Source organism: Typha angustifolia, chromosome 14, assembly GCF_048772165.1.
Source record: "Typha angustifolia cultivar Huaian chromosome 14, ASM4877216v1, whole genome shotgun sequence".
NCBI classification, from domain to species: Eukaryota; Viridiplantae; Streptophyta; class Magnoliopsida; order Poales; family Typhaceae; genus Typha; species Typha angustifolia.
In genome coordinates, this window is record NC_133252.1 from 11,100,045 (window position 1) to 11,127,576 (window position 27,532).

A 27,532-nucleotide genomic window follows, 5' to 3' on the forward strand; every position below is an offset into this window, starting at 1 on the left:
CTTCATGGGATAGTTTAATAGGTAAAATATTTCATCCATTTATTTATATTTTATAAATTACCTTGACTTATTTCTTCTAATTTAATCTTCAAGATTATATAACAATAGTTTTAAATTCATTGATATTTTATTGTTTGGTGTTTAGTCACCATTTTAGTGCTTTGGACGCTTGATTTTATATAGATTTAATTTAGTTCTGTAGTTAAGTTAACCTTATAGTTAATTTTGAAACTGTGACTTAATATCGTTAAACAAACAAGAGACTCTATTTTTAAATAATAGAAAGAGAATTATTTATTTATAATACAATTAAAATTTAAGGTATTATTATAAATATTCTGATTAAATATCTCTCTAAATATTGACCAACTTTAGGTAAGTTTGTAAACACTCCTATGACCAAGGAAGTTGCTGGTAGACTCCAATTTTGGAGAACAATACTCAGGTTTTGGCATGGTAGTTTAATAGCTCAACGGTGCGGTGATTTGGAGTATAAATTCAACAATAGCTTGGTCACCCTAATAACTTAAAATCTAAGTTATACGATTTAATACATTGGCTAAAATAGTCATGAAATATCTATGTTAGATTGACTTGATTGTAGTCAACCAGGGACGACTACAGCTGGATAATGGCATTATGGCAAGAAACCAAGGCTTAAAATGCTTAACATTGCAAGCAATCCTCAAGAACTTCCAGGGAGCGGCTACAGTTGCCACTGTTTGCATCTTCCACTGCTTGTAAATATAAGATGAGTCAAATTTTAAGATAGATATTTTAGAATTTTTTTTTTTTTTTTTTGGTTCAAACTTCTGAGGGCAATAAAATATTCATAGGTTTAAAGTTAACTCAAAGTGCCTTTTGAGATACTAAAAGCAAAACTTAAGAGTCCAATGATAAAACTTTACATAAACTAGATTGTTTCTATTACATTTCCCAAAATTTTAAGATGCTTAGAGGACTAATAAAATCCACCTCATGTTAATTCCATTCCATCCCTAGTGAATTCATTAGTAGTCCCAAGTCATTGGTATTCCAGCTATTCTTTATATTAGTCATTTTTCATATTAATTGTTGAGCTTATTTTACTAAAATTCTTGTACTAAGTTACCAACCATGGAATAGAAAATGGCCAAATGGCACAAAGATTTTGCTGTATGTTCTGCACTATGCACTGGAAATGGCCAGTGATATCTACCACTGGAGATTGAGAAAGAATAAGTTGCTGGTCTTCAATTAAATATTTAATATTCTTTTGTTCCACCAAAAAACAAGTCTCTATCTAATAATCTACACAAACAAATAAGAAGACTTATATACCAATAAATAATAGCCATTAGTGAAAAGACTAAAAAGCCCTTTAACTAGAAAAAGAAGAGCTTTTTCTTATATACTATTTTAACTCTTCCTATCAATAAAACTTATATACGAAATTAGGTGTATTTAAAAATTAATGTCTCCGTCGGTGATTTTTAAATATATCACTGATTGGTTCATATAAAAATTTTAAAATATCTTATAAAATTATTTTTTGATTTAACTATTTTTATATAAATGCTGATTGAGAAAGTAAATTATATAAAAATATTTCCTCTAACTTGACGTATTCTTTCGTTATATTTAAAAACTGAATTTTTATTTATATTACTATGCTCCTATGCAGTTTGACTAAAGACTAATGTGAAATCATTAATTTTTCATCCGAAGTTAACACAAAAGGTATAAATTATCATTCAAAATTATACTTTGCCCAAAGTTAATAATACTATCTAATGACTTTCCCCCTTTCAAAAGTCACTTGCTAGTAGAGGAAACAAAGAAGAAAAGCCCATTAAGGTATCTTTTATTATTATTATTTCATCCTAATGCACCCTCCATTAACTCCTTTGTCTAAAGGTTGAGCAATATCATCAAAAGATAATTTATAACAAAACAAAAAGAAGAACAAAAGAAAACATCAAAAGGATGTAAATATACCTATCACTTTTTTTTTTTTTTAAAGTGGTCATTTTAATATGTTATGTTTGCCTCTTTTCTTTTAATACTTTCTCCACTCAAAAATATCCTTTCTGAGTGTCCTGCAATGCTGATAAAAACTTCCCCCTTTTAAATGTTCTTTTTTTCTCAATTTTTTTGAATTCAAAACACATTTAATTTGAATGAGATTGTGATGCATAACCTACAAACTAGCACGTCTCAAATGGTACACTATGCTCAACCAAACCATAGTAAGACGGTGAGCTTTTAGGTAATCCAAAGATGATATTTATCTTAGAAAAGATGCTTATAAAATTAATTGACCTGTGATTTGGTGTGAACCGATCCCATCCAAGTCCATTGGAGAGCATAATCATTAATCCATCAAATTATGTATATATAGATATATTGATCAATGGTTGGGATCCACGTAACATGTAGTGGTGAATATTAATTCACTGGAGCTCTCCAATGACTCAATTACCGGCTACTGTGTGTGCTCAACCTCTGCACGGCTCTTTAAATTCAAAAAAGAAGAAAAATAAACATATAATTAAATTAAATAATTATCACGAGGAAATACACAAATATTTCTATGGTTCAAGAAGAAGCCATGTGCCTCTCTCTCTCTCTCTCTATTCAATTTAATGCACAGTTGGTTCACCCCCCCCCCCCCCCCACTTCAAAAAAGAAAAAAGAAAAAAGAAAAAAGAAAAAAGAAAGAAAAGAAGCGAGAGAGAGAGAGAGAGAGAGAGAGAGAGAGAGAGAGAGATAGTAGAGTTTCTTACAGCTGCAATCCGCGTCCTTCAGAGGAGAAAGCAGTTTATCTGTAATTCTTTTCGCATCCCCAGTTGGTATTGGATCTCGGCATCTTCCCATCCCAAGATCTTCGCTTTCGTTAGCTTCCTTCGATTCATTCTCCTGTTTGTCGGATTATTTTTGACTATTTGGGGATTTGGGTTGAATTTTTTTGGTCTGGTTAGCTGAGTGAAAGGACAGTGACATGCGTTGCTTTGGTGGGTTTTGAAGATCTACCGACAAGTATGCAGCCAGATCAGCGAAGAAAGGTGAGATCTTTGGATCCTCCTCCTTCTAGTTCTTCCTTCTTGGCTCACTGTTTAATTAGCTGGGAAAGTTTGATATTTTGATGGTTTTTTTTCCCCTGAAGTATCTTGCACTGCAAAGTTTTGCCACTTAGTTCTGCTGAAGTTTAACTGATATTTTGGTGTAGTTTATGCTTTATAATACGAGGAGTACGTTTTTGCTGAATGGTGTTTTTATTATGAGTCACTCGATCCGCTTAGCTTTTGTTTATGATGATTTGGATCCCATACGTATCATATTGTTTAGTTTCTCTTATCAGATAAGGATGGACTCACTAGATCCTACGGCTTGGTGTCATCTAAAAGACTTCGCTGGGATCTTGATTTGGCAATTCGCCTGTATCAGATCAATAATTCATGGTCTCCTTGAGAAACTATTGATAAAACCATACAATTGATGTACTCCTACTTGTGCTACCCATATAGTATGATAGATCTCATGACAACCGACCCAGTAGGAAAAATTCGTGGGAGGGTCCGATGCCTTTTTTTTTTTTCCTTTGGTTTTCTTTATTCAGATTAATGAAGAATTATTGTGATAGTTATCATTATCGATATTGTCAGAGTTTTTTCCCCGTCAACTATGAGGTTGCTACAGAGGACAAATTGAATTTGAGTGGGCTTCTGAAATACCTTTGATAAATTTACAATAGACTATCATTTAGATCAAGGACTGATGCTAATTTGATGGTGAAGGAAAGATTAAGCAAGCAGAAGCCTACCGGAGACTTATGAGACAATTTGATATATAAGGCCTTTTTTGATTTGAGACTAAACCCCAAACTTGATTAGTTGGTTTCATTTCTTAGTCTTGATTTTTTGAAGATTAAATTTGGTTAGATATAAAAAAGATGTTTAGTTACTGAATCAGGTTAAAGATTCTTGAACCAGTTTAGAAGATCTCTGACCTCAAAGCAAACAAGGCCTAAGAAATTTAACTTTTTTTCTTAGTTCAATCTCACTTAGACAATTGGGAGCACTCCTTTGTTCCTCTAGATCTGAAATGAATTTAAAGAAAGGGAGAGGAATTATCTTGTAATTCCATTGCTATTATCTAGAGGAACATTAAAATTGTGCATATTTGTAGAAACATGATAGTTCTTCTGCTTTTCCTTATCTCAATTTCGTACGTTCATATCTGTAGCCTCTGTTGATGTCATTAGTCAGTTATCTTGTGTCAACTCAAAGTTTACTTACTGCTCTTTTTCTTCCTTTCTGATCATCTAGGGATCAGCTGAAGTGGACTTTTTCACCGAATATGGAGAGGGGAGTAGGTATAGGATAGAAGAAGTGATAGGGAAAGGAAGCTATGGGGTTGTCTGCTCTGCGCTAGATACTCATACTGGAGAAAGAGTTGCAATTAAGAAGATCAATGATATCTTTGAACATGTATCTGATGCCACACGCATACTTCGTGAGATCAAGCTTCTTAGACTCCTTCGTCATCCTGACATTGTGGAGATCAAACACATATTACTTCCTCCATCAAGGAGGGAATTCAAGGACATATATGTTGTTTTTGAACTCATGGAATCTGATCTACATCAGGTTATTAAGGCTAATGATGATTTAACTCCAGAACACTATCAGTTCTTTCTTTATCAGTTGCTTCGAGGCTTGAAGTACATACATACAGGTAAATAGAGATTTTTGGCATGAGAATTATCTTTCTTGTTGTACTGTTATTTTTTTGGTTATTTGATTCTTGGGAAATTAGCATTGTTGAAAGTAAGAAGACCTATATACATACTTCTCAAAGTCCTAGTTTAAATTGCATCTAATAAGGAACTTTCCCAGTCCATGTTTAGTGATCCATCTGTTATACTCATCATCAAGTGTGTCAATCAAAAGGAGAAAACTTACATTTGACGGCTTGACGGATGGCTTGAAGCTTTTGTCAACATAACAGATTATAATATTAAGCTTGATATTGGTTATCTTGTAACATTGTTCACATCTCTCAGTGATTGAGATAGGAGGTAATTGATTCTTGTCTGGATCAATACTTCGTATTTGTAGGTTGAAGTATCTCACAGGCAGCCTACTTAATTTGCCTGGCTAAAATCTCCGTTTAATTTGTTTGCACGTTTAGTTAGGTTGGGGGACATGTACATTATTTTGATAGTCCATATATTAGTTTTGGTGTTAGAGAGGAAAAATTAGGATATAATATTATAATGGAACTCGTGGACCTCCTACTTAAGGATGATTCACTAACATTTTCTTATGCTCTTCAACTAGGATTAGCTGGGTAAGGATTATCTAAGGGTGGCATGACCATATAGAGGTATGCAAGGATTATCTAAGGTGGCATGACCATATAGGGGTATGTAAGGATTATCTAAGGTTGGCATGACCATAAGAGGTATGCTATCAGCATGGGTTTTCATAACTCTGTACTAAGAGATCTATAGTTCGCTGAGAGCCTTTGCCCTGGCATGAGTCAGCATAGCTTGGCAACAGAACATTGCTGCACCCCTCTCTGTCTACTATCCAGTGATGTTATTTCACTGGCTCATGTACCAACTCAAACGGGTTGACATTGTATCAGGGTAGTTCATGTGCTTGACCTCATCAATATGGTTCAATTTAAAGAATATGAGATGATTGAAAATTTTGTTGGTATTGAGAACCACATGGACAGTGAGAAACAGGGGTATGACGGAGCAATAAAGGTCTGGGTGTGCAGAAAAGACTGATGGAGGAGGATTTTGAAAATGACTTAAAAGATAGAGTAGATAGTTCCTTTATAACAGAATGTCCATTAGATTTCAAGCTATAGGATGAGATCTTAACTATGAAGCAAATTTGTAGACAAAATAAAATTTATCTTTTTAAGAACTCTTACTCCCAATAGTTATTAGTCCAAGATGAAATAATCAATGATTTGGCTAAAATTTTATACTGTCACCCTAAAAGATTAAAGCTAAAGTAAAACCTGAGTCACTAGCAGTTTGTTTCTATGGGATTTCCTATTTTGTTCTGTTTCTTCCCGCATCTAATCTTGCGTTATACTTGAATGTAAAGATTGTTTATACATATACAAAATATGTGATAACATAATTATTGCATCCTTTGCTGCCTCATTATTTTTTGGTGTTTAATCTTTTATGTCATGCAGCAAATGTTTTCCATAGGGATCTCAAACCCAAAAATATTTTAGCAAATGCTGATTGCAAACTCAAGATATGTGATTTTGGCCTTGCAAGGGTGGCCTTCAATGACACTCCCACTGCCATCTTTTGGACGGTACATATTGTTCCTCCAAATGTAAAAGATGAAATAGTTGTTAGGACATAATGAATCGGATTGGCAAGTAATCAACTTCACTTGACCTTATGTGCTTGCATATGATTCTTGTTTCAGGATTACGTTGCAACAAGGTGGTATAGGGCACCTGAATTATGTGGATCTTTTTTCTCAAAGGTTTGTTGGTTTCTTAGGTGTTCATGCTTACTTTTCTTATTCAACTTGTTCCCAGTATATTTCTACAGAAAGTACAGTGTGCTGTATATTGCTTTTAATATTTTCCAGTGATCTACCTATCCAGTTATATCTACAGTCTAGCTTCATTTCCAACTGGGGGAATTTCTGTTTGTTTGCTGCTTCAGCTCATTCCTTAAAAAATATGACAATGTTGCAGTGAAGCAGCGCGTCATTTTTATAGTACATCTAAAGCTTCTATTGATTGTTATTTAACAATTAAAGGATATCTCATAATCTCAATAACTAGAGTCATGCTTTCTACAGATGAACTTTTTTGTTAGATAAATACTGAGAACTATAAGGCAATTCAAGCTCCAATGTCTGTCTAGTGATGCACAGAAGAATACATATAAGAAACTGATAATACTGACATTGATTGTTCTGCTGCACAATTGTAACCCTTGTTTGCTTTAGGATACCTTTTTCCCTATTCCAGCTTAGGGAACACTGCTCTAGATTAGAAACCAAACAACATCTAGATTAGAAACACTATTTATCCAAATTAATCTTATACCATACATAAACACAGTTATGATTTTATTCTTGATTTGAGTAAAGTTTTTAAAAAATCCTCTCCTTTCTCCTATAATCCACCTATCTTATTCCGCAAACTAAAAATTCTCGCTCAATTTTTTCACCTATATTTTCTCTTCTATTACCCACATTTTTTACTCAAATATATATTGCATATATGCAAGTAAATAGTAATATATAACCATTACATACATAGAGAATGATAATATATAGCCATTGCATATATAGAGAATGATAATATGTAGCTATTGCATACATAGAGAATGATAATAAGTAGCTATTGCATACATAGATAATGATATATGTAGTCATTGCATAAATATAGAATGTTAATATATAACCATTGTGTCATAACTCGAAGTTAGAATAATGACTGACTATGTATCCCAATAGAATTTGAGATACACGAAGCCTTAATATTGACTTTCCAAAATTCCCAATATAAAGAACTCAATATAAATTACTAACTCCAAAACTTTGTCAATAAATAAAACTTCTCAATGAATTAAAGAGGTTCAAGTTAGACAACAAATATCTCCCAAAATAATATTAAAACAGCTAATGTGTGAATGGAAAATTAAATCTTAGGTAGAGGTAAAGAGTCTCGGCATATCACATTTATTTGCCATGCCAATCAACATCTGAAATGTTAAGAGAGTTTAATGAGCTAGCAATTTTAGCTTAGTGAGTGAATCCACCTATTTAAAATCATAATTTGTAAAACATGATTTAAAATTCAAAGCTTAACAATTTTTAATAAACGAATAATACTAGGCATACTCATAACATGTAATAATAATGCAAGTAACAAACTAATGATATGCTCATGCCTCATCGTGCGTAACTTTTCAATCTCAAGTAAATGCTATATTTCCCATTTTGAGTCTATCTCTTGATTTACATCTACTATTATTTACCTTCGAGATGACGCTCATATTTTTTTTCTCGTAGCTGATTATATTAGGGTCACTAGAAGGTGTCACTAAGTGTAACACATTTGTCTTTTTCTCTAATCAATAAGAGATATTAGAGTAAACTCAAAGAGATTTTTAGTCTAGGATTGTTTCCTAATCCTATTAGTCATCTAATCAGATCATTACATAATCAAGAATATGGTTTTTTTCTTTTTTTTTTTGGATTACAAGTTAGACTCAAATCACTATAAGAAGATTTTTTTTATTTAGCCTGGGACTGTTCTCAAAGTCATACATACTCATAATTTAGGTTCCACTAGATTCACAAAAAATAACAGTTCATAAAGTATAACATTGCATGAAGTATAAAATGGCATGAAGAATAATACTGCACAAAGATAACATGATAACATAATAACATGAAATGTAAGATGATTAAAATATAAGTGAATCCACTCACCTGTGGTCCACGACGAATAGCTCAGTTTAATAATCCAAGTAGTAGTAAAAGTCTTCACATTTATCCATAAATAAATTCATATTTTAATTTAATAATACACATAATCTTTTAACAAGGTAGTATAAAATGTCTTTGTTAGGACCATAATCTTTCAACAGTAGACTTTGTAACAAGGTAGTAAGTTCAAATATTCAACTATGGTCCTAACAAAGACATTTTCATGGATTTGTGTATTCATTTCTAAAGGTAAACCCTGATCTGTTCAGAGGAGTTAAATGGATTGTCAGAAGTAGTAATTTAGAAATATGCATTGTAGGTCATGACTCATGAATGATAAAAGAGAAACTACTGAAAATATCTGGATCAGCAATCAGAAGTGATCTAGATCAAGTTGCTAGACAGATGTCCAAAAATATTATCTATCATTTACTCTGCTGTCTTCCATTTTACCTATTCCATAATTTACTTGATCTTACTCTTCCTGCATAGTATTTCAGTGAAATTTCTCTTCTTTCTGTTCATTCCATGTTCGTAAGACTTATTTAGTTTTTTTAAAATGTCATTTGCAGTATACGCCAGCAATAGATATCTGGAGTATTGGCTGTATCTTTGCTGAATTATTAACTGGGAAGCCTCTTTTCCCCGGAAAGAATGTGGTCCACCAATTGGATATAATGACAGATATGTTGGGAACACCTTCCCAAGAAGCAATTGCTAGGGTTTGTCTTACCTCACAAAAGAACTTTAATGTTTAAGTCCTTTTGTAGCATATTACGTTATAGTATTTAAGGTTGATCAATTACTTCTGCAGGTCCGTAATGAGAAGGCCAGACGATATCTTAGCAGCATGCGCCGAAAGAAACCTATACCCTTTTCCCAAAAGTTCCCAAATGCAGACCCGCTTGCATTACGTTTACTAGAGAGGATGTTAGCTTTTGAACCGAAGGACCGTCCTACTGCTGAGGAGGTACAGTTAGCATATTCTGTCAGATTCAATACCTAAATGAAGTGTTTGGTTCTTTGCATATCTAAAGTATGCTGCATGCATGATCTAAAGGAGCTAATTTTTGCCACAAGGTGTCAGGCTCTGGCTGATCCCTATTTCAAGAATATAGCCAAGGTTGAGAGGGAGCCTTCTGCTCAGCCAGTTACAAAGATGGAATTTGAATTTGAGAGGAGGAGGATTACAAAGGAAGATGTAAGGGAGCTCATTTACAGAGAAATTCTCGAGTATCATCCGAAGATGTTGAAAGAATTTTTGGATGGAACAGATTCGACTGGTTTCATGTATCCAAGGTATTTATCCATATGTTACCGAGTTTAAATAAGATAAGACCTTGTAATTGAAACTTCAAGTGAAGAAGCCTTTTTTGGAACAACAATATAAACCTGAGGTTTGTTCAGTTAGCTTAAGTTTTACTTTCTATTATACCAAATGCTACTCAATGAAGTCCCTGCATTGTAAGCATATAGTCTTGCACTATTCTGAACTTCTGATATGTGACAGTTGCATTCTTGTAATACACCAGTCTCATGAAAAATCTTGAACTTCATTATTACGCAAATAAAATTTTTATTTATTTGGCTCGCAGTGCTGTTGATCAATTTAAAAAGCAGTTTGCTTACCTTGAAGAACACTATGGAAATGGATCAACTGTCACTCCACCTGAGAGGCAACATGCATCATTACCACGGTACTCATGTTCTTATCATGCTTGAAATTTAAACATGAATTAACTGGTGTACATTGTATGTGATTGGGGGTGATCAAATTTTTTATGCATAGGGCCTGCGTGTTTTATTCGGATCACACAATGCAGAACTCAAGTGACATCACCGAGGATCTTTCCAAGTGTTTAATCAAGGAAGATGAGAAACCAGTACCACAATCCGAGACTTATCTTGTTCCTACCACGAGGGCCCCTCTTCAAGTCCCCCAAAGGGTCCAAGGTGAATATAACTCTCCCGCCACTATAGCTCTGATGTATCGTCCTTAGTTCTGTTGTTTCTGGCATTCAAGACTTTCTAGTTCATTCATTTTCTTGAGCTTATTGAAAGTGGAGATGATTCTCTATATGCATTTGTTTAATCACATTATACCTAGTTGATTCATTTTGAAGAAAATAGATAGATAATGAATAAAAACTAACAAAAAGGGTTTTTGCAACAAGAAAAGAATTAGTTGTCGTGCAAGAAGATAAATAGATAAAATTTGCACCTTGTTCATATTTGCATTTACTAATATAATAACATGTAATACGTAGCCGGTCTTGTTAGTTTGTCTTGCAATACCTTGTAAGCATTGGTTACTTTAACATTCAATTCATGTTACAAATATTGCTTTCTTTAATAGGTTCTGCTGCAAGGCCTGGTAAAGTTGTTGGATCGGTGGCACGCGGCAGCAACTGCACAATGCCATCTGCAGAGCTATATGAACAACGAAGAGTAGTTAGGAACCCAATTGTTCCTTCCCACTATACATCTCCTGGTTGTTCATATCCTAGAAGAAACCCAAGCTGTAAGAGCGAGAGAGGAGACGATGAGGGGATTGAAGGACCCACAATTATGCAGCCAAAACCACACGTTACAAGAAAAGTGGCTGCAGCTCCGGAGGGTCCTAGTAGTCACTGGTAGAACTGCTGCACATTAGATATGCAATTGGCCTGGAAACTGCTCCTACTAACTCATCGTGTTCCTTTATCCTCATGCCAATAAGCTTTTGCAATGTCAACTGTACAGACTCTGATTATTGTTTTATCACCTATAAGGCATCTGTTCCCTGGTCACGGAAAGGACATGATGGCGCTAAGATATATATATACATATATATATATATATCTGTAGGTTGCTGATACCACAGGTGAAAAGGACTCTTGGCTTCAGAGCTTGGGCTGTGATAGCGCTTGACTGACATGAATGTGTTGCTGTTGCTTAGTTAATGAGCAAGATTAGAGTTCTAAAGCATAAACAATTGACGACGAGGTGGACGAGGTTTACTGTATTAACTATTATTTATTCTTAAATCATTAATTGACACCCTGGACAGAAATGATACCATGCTTGCCGTCTTCTATGTATGTTATTACAATCTGTTTGTTTCCTGCTTATATTTGTTGTATTAGTTATTGAAAACACTGCAGGCATTATTAGTTCATTGTGTTTTTAGATAATTGTGATTCTTGAGAAAACTATTTTCAGGTGATGGGACCAATATATTGCTTTAATTCTTCCAGCTTCATGCTTTGAGCACTCGTCCTGGTTTGGAGCACACCCTTGTGACGCTTTAAGATCTTCCTATTTCACTTTTATCTTATTGATTTATGTCTATTGAAGCCTAGCCTTTAATGTTTCGCACCAATCTTCAGTTTAAAGTCTTCGCTTTACCTGAATGCAAATCTTGATGCTCATTATTTGTCTGTTATAACTCAGTAAATTTAGCATCTTATGATCTAGGTATTCTCATCAGTTTCTACTAGATTGTAGTGATGCTTGCCCCCTGCAGCTTGTTTTCCTTTTAATTAAATCATTGATCATGCTAGAGAAAGAGGGGGTTATTCTATCTGACATATAAGATTGGATTGGATAACTGAATCAAACTTATCATAACGAGCTTAAACTATATACTTTTTATCAAGCATTAAATTAAATTAAATTATGCCAATATGCGTCTAGTTGTGACTAGTGATTCAACCTATTTGTGTTCTGTTTTCTAAGAGTTAATCCATGTAACTAATTTATGTCTAGCCTATAAAATTAATTCTGAAGTTTGAGGTTTCTAAGAATAAGAAAAATTAAACACTACTTCTTTTTTTAATGTAAAATGGTTTTGCAAAATTAAAATGTAAAATCCATCTCGGAGTTATTTAAATTTAAAACGTTGAGGGGGTTGAAAGTGTAAATGTAGCAAACTTCTTCTCTTGTTTTTAGTAGCTTCGGGCTTCGCTCCTACTGATGTCTATCTAATGCTTAATGCGTCAAGTCATCATCGCTCTCCCAAGGATCTTCCCACACACTCGCTTCCTCTCATGGCATTCTCCATCCTCTCTCTTCTCCACCGCCGACCGCTCTTCTCTCTCTTCTCTCCTACCTCAAACTACCGATCATCACCTCCCTCTCGCCTTCTCCTTAGTCTCCACCCTCAAATCTCTCTCCTCCTCCCTCTGCTCTCCTTTCACTCTTCTCTCCGGCCAGCAACTCCACGCCCTCGCTCTCAAGACCGGCCTCGCCGTGTCCAACCTCTTCGTCCGCAACTCCCTCCTCAACCTCTACGCACATTGCCGCCGCCTCGACGCCGCCTCCCGCCTCTTCCTCTCCTCCCCTGCCTCCCACCGCGACATCGCCTCTTACAACATCATGGTCGCCGCCCATGTCAAATCCGGCCAGCTGGACTGCGCCCTCCACCTGTTCGACGAAATGCCCCACAGAGATTGCGTCTCCTTCACCACTGTGATCATGGGTCTTTCCCGGGCTGCGAGAAATGAGGAAGCTCTTATGGTTTTTCGCGATATGCGTGATGATGGTGTCACGCCCAACGAGGTCACCCTCGCGAGTGTTCTCTCCGCTTGCTCCCGTCTAAGCCTGGGCATCACTGGGATGGTCCACGCTGTGGCTGTGAGGTGCGGCTTTGAAGCGTACGTACTTATCGCCACCAATTTGGTCCATTGCTATGCAATGTTTATGCGATTGGAGGATGCTTGCAGCTTGTTCGATCGGATGCCTGAGAGGAATACAGTTACTTGGAATGCCATGCTGAATGGGTATGCCAAGGCGGGACTCGTTGATCAGGGGAGGGATTTGTTTGAGAGAATTCCTGTGAAGGATTTGGTTTCTTGGGCAACGATGGTTGATGGATACTTGCGGGCGGAAAGGTTTCAGGAGGCTATGCTCACATACAAGGGGATGCTGCGGAATTCTGATGCAAGGCCAAATGAGGTGTTGCTGGTTGATTTGGTATCAGCTTGTGGGCGCTTGTCTGCAGTCCAAGAAGGTCAGCAGCTCCATACAGTGATTATGAAGTCTGGGTTGGATTGCCACAATTTCGTGCAGGCGACGATGGTCCATTTCTACGGTGCCTGCAATCTTGTTGATGATGCTTGTGTGCAATTTGAATCAGGGAGTAAGTCTCATTCCTCGTCATGGAATGCCTTGATGGTTGGACTCCTCAAGAACAATTTGGTGGATGAGGCAAGACAATTGTTTGATGCGATGCCAGATAGAGATGTTGTCTCGTGGAGTGCCATGATTGCAGGTTATGTTCAGATTGGTTATTCTGATCTCGCCCTAGAACTTTTCTGGAAAATGCAAAGTACTGATGTCGAACCGAATGAGATCACGTTGGTTAGCGTACTCTCTGCTGTCGCCAGTTCTGGAACATTGGAGCAAGGAAAGTGGATACACGACTACATTATCAGCAAATCTATCCATCTCACTGATAACTTGAGTGCTGGGCTAATTGATATGTATGCAAAATGTGGGAGCATTCCTAGTGCCATGCAAGTATTTTGTGATATAAAGGAGAAGGTTTCTTCAGTGTCTCCTTGGAATGCAATAATATGTGGCCTGGCCATTCATGGTCGCGCTGATATGTCCCTCAGCATGTTCTCAGAGTTGCGAAGAGCCAATGTGAAACCAAACTCTATCACATTTATCGGGGTTCTGAATGCATGTTGCCATTCCGGCCTGTTGGCTGAAGGAAGGCACTATTTTGAGTCTATGAAGAGAGAATATGACATAGAACCGACGATCAAGCACTACGGCTGCATTGTTGATCTTCTTGGCCGGGCAGGGTGTGTGGAAGAAGCAGAGCAGCTGGTCAAGACAATGCCAATGAAAGCTGATGTGGTTATATGGGGGAGCATTTTGGCTGCTGCCAGGACTCATGGTAATGTGGATATTGGACAGAGGGCCGCAGAGAGTTTAGCAAAGCTGGAACCCAGTCATGGGGCTGCCAGAGTAGCCCTCTCTAACATCTATGCTGACTCCGGTCGGTGGGGCGATGTCCTGGTGACAAGGAAAGCAATGCAGAGCAGGAAGCTGAAGAAAACACCAGGATGCAGTGGCATTGTGTGATGGTCCACCTTGCAATCTTGTGGTTTGGCTCGATCAGTGCTATAACCCTGTGTTCAGATGGCATTGATGGGTGCATGGAGCGTGTAGGATTGTAGGAACCATTCCCTACTAATGCTATGACAACTATAATAGGATAAGGAATCCAGTAGTATCCAAATCTTGTTATTTGAATCTTTGGTGCATTTAGCAGACTAATGCGTCACATTTGGTTTGGCGACAAACTGCTACATGAAAAATCCAGCCTGTTTTTGTTTTTGGGTGCAGGAAATGATCCAGATGCATAGCACTTGGGAAATCAGTCTTAAAAAGTTTTATTTTTATTTTTAGGGAACAGAGAATAGAGAGAAATCATCAGTATGAAGTTGCTAATGTACTTTTATCAAATCTTTTGCCAATAAGCCAATAGAAATACCTTATCAGGCTAGGATTAACAATAAATATTCCCCTTACCTGAGAATCGAGACTTGTTAGCAAGAAATATCTTCACCGTTGATGAAGCATAGAAGATTCAGTATGTAAATTTAACTGCGGTTCTATCCTCACTCCTCAGAAAGAAAAAGGAAATAGAAGATTGCAATTCAAGCAGATAATTCCAAGGTAAAGATAGAGTGAACTGAAAGGGAGGCAGAACCTGCTATATGCCATTACTGGAACTATCTGCAGATACAAGTTAATCCAAGAAACAACCTCATCTAGCTCTACGTGTACAGTAGGTTACACTGGATATCTGACCTTCGGTTGATAATATCAGAGAGCTCTGAAAGTTTGCAGAGTTTGCTGGATTGCACATGATATCATTAATGTAGAACAGAAATTGAGGAAGCTAACACATATCATGATTCACCAGCCAAAATCAGTTCGGCAGCAGCACCCATTGCCGCAACTCCACCTCTCCGCAGCAAAGATAGAGCAAGCTCAGCCTCGTTCCATTGCTTCAGCCCTTTACTCAGCCTCTTTAACACATCCAAATCCACATCAAGGACCCAACACGGTGCACACTCGACAACCAAACCCAAGAACCCTGAGACATAAGCACACCACAATGCCCAATTGCAGCCAAGAGTGATTTTCCCAGTCAAAGCACTTGCTAAAAACTCAAAATGAGATTTCAGAACAATTGGCCTTCTCTTTGAGAGAGAGATTGAATCTATGCCCCATGCAAACATACCAGAAAATACAGCAAAATAAGCCAGCACGTAACCCCCCAACATGTATACAATTCCCCCACTCCTTCCTTCCTGATCCAAATCATGCTCAGCTAGGAACCAAGAAGGGAGCATCTCTTGGATTAGACCCTGAACCAGACCTGAACCCCCTGATAACCATACAAATGTTGCTCCAAGTGCTGCTGCAATTCTCACTTGCGTCATTGCAGCAGCAAGAGAAAGTTGGCCATATCTCATCCCATATTTTGTTTTCTTCAGCTTGTCTGACCTCTCCTTTGATACAACTCTTTCCGCTATCTCTTTGACTGAGACCATCAGAAGTGAGAGAATTTCTTCTGCTAGTATAATGATGTCCTTAATACATCTGTATATCCGGAGATAGAGGATTCCTGGGGCAACAGGTGAGAGACCTCCAGAACAATGAGAACCAAAACCATGACCTAGAAGACTGCTAACACCTCCATTACAAGATATTGAGGTGGAAGACAGTCCCAGAGTGGCAGTAAAACAACTCCAGAGAAGCTGGACAACTGTATCGTTGTTGTGGTGAAAGACAGTCCGTGAAGCAGAGAACGCAAGGAAATCACTCCATCTTTTCACCTTTTGAGTCCACAAGGCTGAAACAATTGGCATGCTAGGCCATGGACAACTTGCTGCAAGGTTCTCCAAAGCTGGACCGGCAAGGTTGAGAAAGCGTTCAGATGCTTTATCAAGCTTATATGTTATGGTGAGACTAACAAAGGCCGCCAAAGGCAATGGAAGTGTTGCTGGAGAGCTTCCACCTGCAATTCCAATCAAGCTTAAGCAACTAGGAAGAATTTATCTTCAGCAGTGTAGATAGACATATAAGAAATTTTATATGTTCTATCATGTAGAAATAAGATGCACCTGCAACAAGACTTGGAACATCAACACCCGTGGCAGCAACAATTTTTTTGATTTGTTCCTCCACAGTGGATAGATTTGCAAGAGGACTAGGCCAATCAGTTCCATTCATGAAAGCAGGCTTCCAAACTCCACGTGTTACTTCAGCCGAGAAGTAGCTTATTATAGTCCCCAGAGACGCAGGTAGGAAATCAACCAGATCTTTGAGGCCTTAAAGTGCAGCATAAGAATAGTCATATATGATCATTTCAGATGTTTCACAAAACAGAACTACCATCTTAAAAGAAAGTGTCAGATATAACTTCCAATAGTAGAAGTGATGTGACACTAAGTAGTTAAATCTTCTCTTTTACAAGTCATCTTGTCATCTTACAATTCTTTAAAAACAGAACAAGAACACCAAAGATAATCACTTAAAGGAAACAATTTAAATAGCGATCAAGAACATACTACAGAGATCTGCTATGGGGAACACACAACTATTAAAAGCCAAATACCCTGGCATCAACTGCTGTTAGCTTAAAGAAACATATTCATGATGGTTCGGATATGTTATTTGACTACGACATTAGGGATTGAATAATATATTGAACTTATAACTAGAAAAGAAAAAAGAATGTAAATGAAATTTGATTCTATCAATATCTGTCACAAAAGTTTGCTTCTCAAGAGGACTATTTGTAGGTTCTAAGGAACAGATTATGTAACAGTTGCAGGAGCTAGAATTTAGCAACATGGTACAAAAGCAAATAAGAACTGAACACGCACTCAAAGAGCAGCATTCAACAAACTAATATCATACCCAAGGTACCTATGTGTACACTGAAGAAAAAGACAATGAAACCTAGGTAGAATCCACCCATTGATAAAGTAAACAACGAGGCTGAAACACGAGGAAAAGTTTTACAAGGTAACAAAAAATAAAAAGGAAGAAACTTAAGAATATATATATATATATATATATATATATATATATATATATATATATATTGAAGTCAACATCATCAGCATAATGAAAATTTTTATCAACATAATCGTCATAAATACAGGTTTGCTATATGGGATATTTTCTTCATTCAGCTCTATTTAATGGAAGCTTTTGTGTCAAATTAAATGCTACCATGTCTTTTTAACTAAATTCTTCCAAAACTTTTTGGTCTCTCCCTCCCTTAAAGGCATGTTCCTTTTCAATAATATCGTTCCTCTTTACTGGTGTACTATGCAAGTATGCAATCCCTGTGAACATGACGAAACCCCATTAGCTGATTCTCACCTAACCTGTCTTGGTACCTTAATCTCAGTCACGTACAGTCATTTCTTATTTTGTCTTACTTCAGTCATCCATCTCAACATCCTTAAATCAAAATTTCTCCCTATTTGTTTCCTATATATCAACATTCATATCAATTGCATCTGGTTTAGTCTAGTAGCTAGCTTGTAGCATTTTTCTTTCAGCTTGATCTACACATCATGATCCCACATCATACTAGAGGCGTTTCTCTATTTTAACCATCGTACTGCAGTTCTATGTGCTATGTCCTCATCAATCTCTCCTGCTTGTTATTCAATAGATTTAAAGTAATGAAAGTACTCCCTTTTACATACTTCATCAAAGTAATTCTTTTATCATATTTGATATCACAGTTCACTAAACATGCAACCTACATTATCAGTCGTATATCTACATATTTCAAAGCCTTATCTAAAATCCCTCTCCATACTTCTAGAATGTTCAACCCTATCCTAGATGTATCAAGTGAAATGATATTGTTCAAAACCAAAAAGACAAATAGTACAGCATTATATGTTAAAAGGAACCATCACAAGAATGCTACATCAAATCTCATGAGTTAAGCAAAGCAAACCTGTAGCCAATTCACGTGGTGATAGCCTTCCATGGGAACAGGCAGTAAGAGCAGCATCGACTACAAAGGGAACAGCTTCCATTATGTCCCAAGCAGGTAACTTGGGCCTGAGGAAAGTATCATCGCTTCCAGTGCCAGACGAACTACTTAAGCCACTGCTTCCGGATATTCCAGAACCCACAGATTGATTAGTGCCTTTATTGATCTTCCTGAACATCATGTTGAGAAGACCATCTACATTTTGATGAACTGGAGTTCCAGGAACAAGTCCAGAAAGAGTTGAAGCTAAACAAGCTTGATGTTGTCGGTACCAAATTTTCAACTTTGGAAATGAATCAACAAAAATGGGATGCACAGACGGCAAACTAGTACCAGATAGCAATAGTTTGTTGCTGGTTCGACTTTTGGCATGACTACTGGGAGAAAGTACCCGAGCATTACGCAATAGTAGGAGGTATTCAGGAGTTAGTTGTGAGCCAACTGGTGCGCCGTCTCCCATTATACAATACTCAAGTGGTGGATGGTTAAATTTCCAGAGTCTCAAAAGAAGGATAAAAGCATTTGAGAACACTGAGTGAGCAGATATTTCTTCACCAGTAGTGAGGGTCCATGAGACACTAGGAAAACAAGACCCAAAAACTTCACATATTGCCATTAGTGCAGCTGCTAGTTCTGGGACCTGGAGAAGAAATTGCATAAACATAAGAATCTTATCAACTAATTGGCCACTAGAAAATGGAGCTTAGTTCATTAGAGATTGTGAAGAGAGAAAAGAGTACCAGTCCATGGAATGAGAAGACTTGAACACAGTCTACAGATGATATTCCAGTAAGAATAACATTAAGCATAGGACCATGACTTATCAAATGGCTGTCATTTCCAGAATAATCAACAGGAACAGGCGGTGAGAGCAGATTGACAACAAAGTGAACTGTATGTTCCTACAACATGGGGATTTAACTAGAGGTCAAAAATATGCTTGTAGAAGTAGAGGAAAAATATCCCAGTATGAAAGAAGATTTTAACATTTGGCAGTTTCCTGTAAACAAATTTGAACAGATAGGTCAAATAAGACCAACGAAAAGGCAAAATTCCCAGGCATAATTGTTTTACCAACCTGAATATTCCATCCACGTATCAAAGTGGCTCCACACAGAACAGTGGCAGCAGAAACCTTATCATCATCTGGCCCATTGATTGCAATTTCATAAATCTTCTCAAGCTCTGCTAAGCTTCCATCAAATCATGAGTTTATTCAGTGCTTTATTGCAGCACACACACACATATATATGACATCTAATATACTGGCTTCAGACAGAAATCAGGTATGACTAAAGAGAGGATATATAGAACTAGCCAATGATGGAAGAGATTTTGTTCTTGTGATCACACCTATATCTTTTACCTTTTACAAGATTCTTATAAGAACAATATCAGATATCAATACTACATGCCACCATAACATCATAGCATAGGTGTAGCTATAAGAGATCTTTTAAAGTTCAAATTCTTTTAAATGCCTGTGCAAAAAACTCCGGAATGGTAAGCATAAAGCATATTAACAAAAAGGTTAACTGATTGCATGTTGGCAATGAGCAACCTTTGTAAAACTAGGAGTTGCTGCAAAATATAATAAGATAAACACAAGTATGGGATAAGCTATCTTTGAAATTAAAAATCCTATACACCTTGAAGCGGGAGTTGCCACCATAGCATTAACCATTGATTGGGTCAAAGAAGCACCCTTTGTGAAAGTAGACCATCCAGGAAGATGGCCAGGAACGGTGTGAGGTGCCTGGTTGACACGTCCACTGATGTAGCCTGGCCAATAATAAGCAGATGTTTCCAACAAATTTCGTGAAATACAAGCCTCAACTATCAAATGCCGCATATTTCCAGCTGGGGAAAAAAGAAATGAGATAGGATTAACAATCAGTCCACAGCGTATGGTCTCTCATCCAACATGATGGAAAGAAACAAATAGATAAAGGACTTTGTGTATGATGTAGAGAAAAACTTACAACAATTCATTGTCTTGTCATTCATGTTTATGTTCTCCAAGTACCCACTTCCAACATTAAGGCCTGAAGCAAACATCATCGCTTTTGCAGCAGCCTGGTTGGCTGCAGAGATGATAGATGGAGGGGGAGCCAGCAAGCTTTCATAATCACCCAAGGTTTGTAGGCTGGAGACGAGATCCATACGGCGCTTTCCACCTACTGCTTTCTCTTTCCATTGACTACTGAGTTCCCTGCCATCAAGAAGATCACCTTCTTCTTCTTCTTCACCTTCTTCTTCTTCTTCAATAATATCAGCAATTGAAAGTGTTGTTATAGAGAGCAACATGCATAATCGTGTGTCTAGTCGAGGCACTGGACCCTCATGAGGATCTCTTTCCTATTTAAGAAAAAAAATACACACACACACACACACACACACAATTCAGTGTCATGATATTCCAGCATATTCTACAAATCATGGAAGCAACATAGAAAAGACCCTTACCCTCTGTACAAGGCGAAGAGAGGCCATCCAAAGAGCTAAGAAAGCATCATGCCAGGTAGATCCATTAATTGCTTGAAGAGCCTTTATCAAACCTGCAATGGGCAGTTTACTTTGTGAATGATGAGGCATGAAAATAGAACTAGTGCCAAGGGGGAAAACGTGATATTCTCATATATAGAAAATATTACCACTTAAAATTTCAATAGAACTTGTTGCTGCAACTGAACCATCAATGCAGTCCTCAAGATACAGATCAATAGGAATCCATAATGCAGAACGGCTAGAACCAGGACAGTATAAACCAGGCAAAGTTAAGGAACCAGAAGCAACATTATTGTAGAATTCTCGGTGCCGATTAGCTTTGCATTCTCCACCTAATTTGTTGCAATTATCTATTAATTGCTGCAATACTTCGACTGGTACAATTGAACTCCCAAGTGCTGACGAGTTTGTAGCAAGCAGGCGTAAGCGGTTAGTGAAGGCTCCCCACTGTGAAGGCCTAGAGCATTGCACAGATGTAAAAACAAACGCACAAAAAATTCGATGACTGCCGCAGATAGACATTTTACAATACAATCACCAAATTTATCAATAATTCAAACTTCAAATGCAACATGGCTTACAGTTTTCTCAACAATTTTGTTTATGATTAGGCCTCCTTTGGCATTTCTTTCATTTTTGTCATTTTTCACTTTTGGATGTTTATTTCCATTTAAGTGAAACTAGAAACACCTTAGTTCATGCAGAAGAAAAAAAATCATATGAGATTAGTTATCAAGAAAAATGTGAAAAGAAGAAGAAGATGGGTAACATGTGCTTCAGTCATCAATAAAAACCGCTGATATTCTTTTGGTTTCAATTGTATAACTATGGCCCAATTGGCGGCTCAAATGACTCATTCTTTATGCATGTTGATTTTGTTGGGATCCAATTTAATTAATTAGACTCACAGTTGTTACAATTCTGGTTTTTTGATTAATAAGGTTGATTTCTTATTTCATTTATCCTAGAATTCTGCACTGAAGCCATAGGCTTAATTATATATGGAAATATCCGGTCTAGGGCAGCCTGCGGGACCTCATAGCATATCTGTCTTTGACCATCTTCTAAACCTCTTGATGTCAAATGACTTTATAAATTCGTCTGGGAAGGGGTTCTTAATTGGAAGCTTATTTGAAATAAGACTCAAGTTATTTATTGCCAAATCTAATCCCAAAGCTAATCCTAACTAAAATCAGCTCCAACTCACTTAAAGTTTTAAACCCTACAGTCCTGTACAGCAACCCTATATATGTAACAAAGAAATACTGGCAAAGCTGTTGATTTAACAATTGATTTTCTGATTACATAGTTCAAGAACAGTAATAAGACCCATTTATCCCATGACTTTTTTTGGGGGGGTTAACAGAGATATCTACAAATTAAAAATCCAAGGAAAATAAATCAAACTATTCACTTGCAAGAAGAATACATTAGTAACTAGAGTAAGATCCATCAAATGACAAAATAAACAATAAAATGCAATATAAGTATGTTGGATATAGAAAAAGTTAGAAAGGTCATACATGTTTTCACTTGCCAATAAAAGAAGCCTGGAAACTACTCTCTGACGAAGCAAATGCCCAATAATTTCAACAGATATAACAGAATTTATTTTCTGTAGTTTCTCACTTTGTTCATTACAGGTTTCTTCTCCAGATATTCCCAAATCCTGTGGCCTAGTTGCCCAGCAGGCCTTCTTTTCTGGGGTCAGTTCTAGCAAACCTTCATCATCCAATATAACATCAAGGAACTGCCACAAAATGCAAAAGACGTATTCGACTACAAGGACCCCTGGTTCACATGCTTGAAAACCAAATGTCTGCGAAAGATGAAGAACATCATCTATTAACACCATAACCCTGCATATCAGACAACGAAAAACCATAAGAGTTACTTTCACATTTCACTCTTGCGCATACTCGGCACAGCAGTTCCGTTAACAGCAGCTAGAAGAAATGTATTAACATACTTAAGACATCCTCACATTGAGTGAGATCAAGAAAACAAGATGCCAAATGCATCAAAGAATGTCGAGAAAACAAATTTGTGATGATAAGATAAGTCAGAAAATGTCATATTAAAACATAAAAACTATTATTGATAAAGACAAAAATAAAACTAAGACCATCTTTATAATAGAATTGTTATAAAAAGAAAAACCATCTTTATAATAACCAAAAACATAATAAAGACAAAGATAGCAGAACATTTGCTGCTTAGTGTGTAATTCACAAAGAACACTTATGTTGATAAAGAAGAATGTTGCCTGATGTATGCATAGAAGACATATCTGTTCTAGGTTTCCATGTCATTCTAGAGTAATTCAAGATCCCTAGAAGCTATTTTTGTCATACTGTTTAATAGATGTACATAACCAACTCCAAGGCAGATCCAAATGTATAGCATCATAGAAATCTGCCACATATACTTAGCTTGAATAAATGATCTAAACTAGATCGATTGTACTTAAATAAGTGAAAATGCAACATGTATGCTTTAAAACACAATATACTAGAGTACTAATTTATGAGAAAACTATCAGGCAAGATAACTAAAGAATTCTTATTAACTTTATGTAAAATTTTCCACATTCTCTGAATGATTGAAATGCAGTAACAAACTAATCTTTATTGGTGAAAAAAGATATTACGACAATAGAGTGCACAAAGGCAGTCGACGAGGTTAGGGCAATAATAGACTAAGAAGCTTACTTTCTAAAATTTGGTCCATTGATTTGAGATGAAAAAGAGAATCCATGCCTTCGCAGGAGCTCCATATAAAGCCTATAAGCTGTTGGTTTGGAGCGACGATTTGGAATAACCCTGTGCAAAAGAAACATTAGTTCCTCGTTGTAATTGAAGATAGAAAATACATGAATAATGCTATGACAGATCAAATATACCTCGGCCATAAAAAATGTCATATATTTAAGTTAACTTTCATTTGGCGATACCCATATTCGATAACTATTAGCATAGAATTATAAGAATGACTGTTAATGTATTCATATATTTGATAATTACACCAACAAACTCAATAAGAGGAATAGTAGAAAAGATGCAAACATAGAGAAAGTCAAAATCTCGCGCTCTAAACAATGGCTAGTAGTAGTAGTACCTGGTTGAGAGCAGAGCAAGGAGAAGCATGGGAGAGGCGAGGTTGGCGGCAATGGCCCTCTCGGCGTACTTCCACGCGAGGGGGACGTTGTTCTCCCAGCAGAGGTGGGAGACGAGGAGCTGCGCCAGCTCCGGCGAAGACGGTGTCGCCACTCCCGCCGCCGCCATGGCCGACCCAACGTGCGCCGCCCACACCGCCGGGTCACGCCCCTCCTCCTGCGCCGCCTTTGTGTACTCCGCCACCCAATCCCACGACAGACCCTCCATCAGACGAGGATCTCCCGCTTTACCCTATACGGCGCCGTCCTCGTCCGTCTCCGCCGCCACAGCCGCTTCTCGCTATCGACGTCGCCGCCGTTTCAAGAGTGGACGGAGAAAAGGGATGGTATACCAAATCAACCAAATCGCGCAAAGATAGATTCAATCACATCTTACCTACCGTCTTTCGAGTTTTTGACCAATGTAGCCCTCCTAAATATATATGCTCTTGTTTAATATATCTATATATACTTGTCGGCTTTTGAGTTCTTTGTGAAGTTCATCGTATCTAGTCAAGTTCACGCTTCAATAAATAAATAAATAATAAAGTTAAATATATTTTATTTTTTATATTTATATTTAATATTATAATTTACTATAAATATTTTAAACTAATTTTTTTATTTACAACTAAAGTGAAACACCATCAATCAAGTACAGTTAATAAAGCAGTCCAAATGATCAAAATATTATTTTATATTTATTATACAAAATAGGTAATTTTTCATATAATTATATAATTATATTTATCTTATTTCTAGAACTATTACATTTTATAAAAACTCATATTTATTAAAATTTATTATATATTTGTTACAATCTAAAATTTTAAAAAAGATATTTGAAAAAGAAAATACTTTTTGTTCGTAAGAAATAAAAAGTGAAGAAAATTCAACCATCTATTTGATTTTAGATTTTTTTGACCTTCTAGATGAAGAAACTAACAATCGACCATAAGTACAAAGAGTGATCTTTTTAACCTAAAAAAGAAAATTAAAAACTTGAATATAAATTTAAATTAATTCTAATTTTATCTATAACTTAAATCTATTAAATTATATATCTTTGTAAATATTCTTTCCTCTCTTCCAAATATATTTTTTATTATAAAAACGCTTCTCTTTCACCATAGCTGACCAAAAAAAAAACTTTAGAGAAATATATTTAGTACACACTGATGAAAAAGTTAAAAATTTATTATTTAATACAATTTATCAATTAAGTTTAATATGGGTTTAAAAAAATTAGTAATAATATTTGGTACTATTTGGAAATACACATTTTGTAACAATCCAGTCCTAAAAAAAATATAAAAATTGAAATTAAAATAGAGTAAATAGAATTAAAAGAATAATAATAAATTTTGTGGGGGAGAGAAGTTGGAGCTGATGGTGAAATCATTAAATAACAAATCACCAAAATCCTTCATTCAATCATCCTTCCCTCCATCGTGCTAAAACTAAAATTCTCAAAATTTGGTAAGTGGTGCTCTCATCCACTCTTTACAGCAGCCCTAAAGTAGTCGTTCTCTTCGACTCTAACCACAGAAAACACTTATTTCTATATTTTTTCTCAAGCTTATTCTATATTATGAAAGCAATTGGGTCTCAATTTTTGATGGCATTCTGCTCCTGTTTGTAATAAGACTTCTTTCTCTCTATCTCCCTATATTTCTCTCTTCAATCAGGATTGCGACTTGTTCTTTTATTGGTTCTCAAATTAGTGTTAGGCTCTATGTAAAAATCTCAATGTGGGTTTTGTTGTATAGAGTGCATCTACCCAATCCAGAAGGAAAAAAATAAATAAATAGTATTTGATGTTTCTACCACTTAGAGTAATGAACTAACTTGGGTTTCTAAATTGAGTAAGACGTTGAGAGGGTAAGAAGCTTTATTTTGCCTTTGTATTTATATTACCTACAAAATGAGTGTTGACGGTAATAATCTGATTTTAAAAAAATATAAAATTTTGATTCAAAATAAGTAAGCATTATTTGTTATACACTCTTTTTGTTTTTGAAATTTGTATAAATGCCACTTCGCATTAGCACAACATAATTTTATCAACTCTTTTTTTTTCATCTTATGACTTGTTACCTTAGAAGCTAGAGCATTTAAGATTTGTGTTAATATAATTTGATTAATATCTTTGATATGTAACTATCTATTGACTAAGGAGGCAAAGAAAGTTGTAAAAGAAAATTAATAATTAGATATAAAATTGTAAAAAATTAGACAAGCTATCAAATGCATCTAAAATAATATAGACCAGATTTTAGATGACAAATATTATATATATATTTTATCATATTTTTATTATCTGAAATTTAATCGATATTATTTTAATTATATTAAAAAGCTTATAAAAAATTTGTATAACTTTATCTCCGACGAATATCTTCAAATTAACCATTGGTTTGGTCACATATGATAAAAAGTTAATAGTTGCGCATTAGTTTAAACCACGAGAGGGTAAAATAATAACAATAAACTATGGAGTATGGGGTTAGGGTTAGAGTGGGGTGGGGGTGGGGGAGAGGGGGTGAACTGAGTTCAACAATTTACTTATTTATAAAATATTGAACAGTGCAACGATTTATATATAAAGTACTCTTACGCTCGACAAATAGAACGCTTAACATATGTTTTTGGAAAAGATAGAGTATTTTATGTGTTTATGAGTAGTGGAATCGCTCAACAGCTTGGCAATTTTACTATTGAATTAAGACACGGTAGTTAACCTAAATGATTAAAAAAAATTAGGAAGCCTATTTCTGTTAAAAACTCATTTAATTCTGCTAAATTAAAAGAACATATTTTGTTAAAAGAGTACATTGACCCCACATACCAACCAACAATACTGCCTTTTTTTCCTACTCTTAATTATTGTTACCGAATCTTCCATCTTATTCAGAAAGAAAATGCCGAAGTAAGTGTAATTTGAAAAAATTTCACTCATTTTAAACTTATACCATCATTCTTTGTGGTCCAAATTGGGACCATTTTTTAGCCCAAAAAAATTAATAAAAAATAAGAATAATTTGCTTACTGACCATCTTAAGTAAGGCACAAAAAAAAAAACTATTGCTAGGTTAGCTGTTTCTTTCCTTTTCTTTTTTAAGATAAAGTAAACATCACCTGGGAAAAAGTTAATTACTTAGCCGATCTTTGATGAGAAATCTACTGTGAAGACTAGCGACTAAATCCAGATCCCTTTTTCCGTCGTCTCCTACGCTCTCCTGCGGGAAAAGCATTACTAATTAAAAACAACCCCCTCAGAGCCCACGTGATAACGAAAGAAGGAAGGAAGGAACGAAAGAAAGAAAGAAGGAAAGAAAGAAAGAAAGAAAGAAAGAACGAGCAGGTAAGAAC

The 27,532-nt window shown here is 36.1% G+C and overlaps 3 protein-coding genes across 3 annotated transcripts; 2 read left to right on the forward strand and 1 right to left on the reverse strand.

Moving 5' to 3' along the window:
- Positions 1-2,690: 2,690 nt before the first annotated feature.
- On the forward strand, positions 2,691-11,706 carry LOC140775943 (mitogen-activated protein kinase 15). The gene is made up of 10 exons (XM_073119444.1): positions 2,691-3,044; positions 4,308-4,716; positions 6,202-6,329; positions 6,447-6,506; positions 9,044-9,193; positions 9,286-9,441; positions 9,559-9,770; positions 10,067-10,168; positions 10,261-10,424; positions 10,828-11,706. Exons 1-10 carry the CDS (start codon positions 3,021-3,023, stop codon positions 11,106-11,108), a joined length of 1,686 nt encoding a protein of 561 aa, XP_072975545.1. The 5' UTR covers positions 2,691-3,020; the 3' UTR covers positions 11,109-11,706.
- Positions 11,707-12,332: 626 nt separating this feature from the next.
- On the forward strand, positions 12,333-14,811 carry LOC140776238 (pentatricopeptide repeat-containing protein At5g19020, mitochondrial-like). Its single transcript, XM_073119870.1, has one exon. It carries the CDS (start codon positions 12,444-12,446, stop codon positions 14,541-14,543), a length of 2,100 nt encoding a protein of 699 aa, XP_072975971.1. The 5' UTR covers positions 12,333-12,443; the 3' UTR covers positions 14,544-14,811.
- A 249-nt stretch (positions 14,812-15,060) lies between these two features.
- Positions 15,061-24,587, reverse strand: LOC140776237 (mediator of RNA polymerase II transcription subunit 33A-like). The gene is made up of 12 exons (XM_073119869.1): positions 24,124-24,587; positions 23,718-23,828; positions 22,530-22,865; positions 21,153-21,463; positions 20,965-21,056; positions 20,481-20,856; positions 20,148-20,358; positions 19,577-19,691; positions 19,239-19,400; positions 18,460-19,138; positions 16,598-16,804; positions 15,061-16,491 (listed from the first exon to the last, which is right to left on the reverse strand). Exons 1-12 carry the CDS (start codon positions 24,387-24,389, stop codon positions 15,377-15,379), a joined length of 3,981 nt encoding a protein of 1,326 aa, XP_072975970.1. The 5' UTR covers positions 24,390-24,587; the 3' UTR covers positions 15,061-15,376.
- Between the last annotated feature and the right edge of the window lie 2,945 nt (positions 24,588-27,532).

What these genes read in the sequence shown, in the direction of transcription:
- LOC140776238 (XM_073119870.1), top strand. Translation starts at nt 12,444, where the DNA reads ATGCGTCAAGTCATCATCGCTCTCCCAAGGATCTTCCCACACACTCGC.
- LOC140775943 (XM_073119444.1), top strand. Translation starts at nt 3,021, where the DNA reads ATGCAGCCAGATCAGCGAAGAAAG. An exon ending in AGCCAGATCAGCGAAGAAAG is followed by an intron (nt 3,045 to 4,307) that starts GTGAGATCTTTG and finishes CTGATCATCTAG; the next exon opens with GGATCAGCTGAAGTGGACTT. An exon ending in CCACTGCCATCTTTTGGACG is followed by an intron (nt 6,330 to 6,446) that starts GTACATATTGTT and finishes TTCTTGTTTCAG; the next exon opens with GATTACGTTGCAACAAGGTG.
- LOC140776237 (XM_073119869.1), bottom strand. Translation starts at nt 24,389, where the DNA reads ATGGAGGGTCTGTCGTGGGATTGGGTGGCGGAGTACACAAAGGCGGCG. An exon ending in TGACAAGACAATGAATTGTT is followed by an intron (nt 20,359 to 20,480) that starts GTAAGTTTTTCT and finishes TTTTTTCCCCAG; the next exon opens with CTGGAAATATGCGGCATTTG. An exon ending in TCTTCTCATTCCATGGACTG is followed by an intron (nt 19,139 to 19,238) that starts GTACTCTTTTCT and finishes TTTCTTCTCCAG; the next exon opens with GTCCCAGAACTAGCAGCTGC.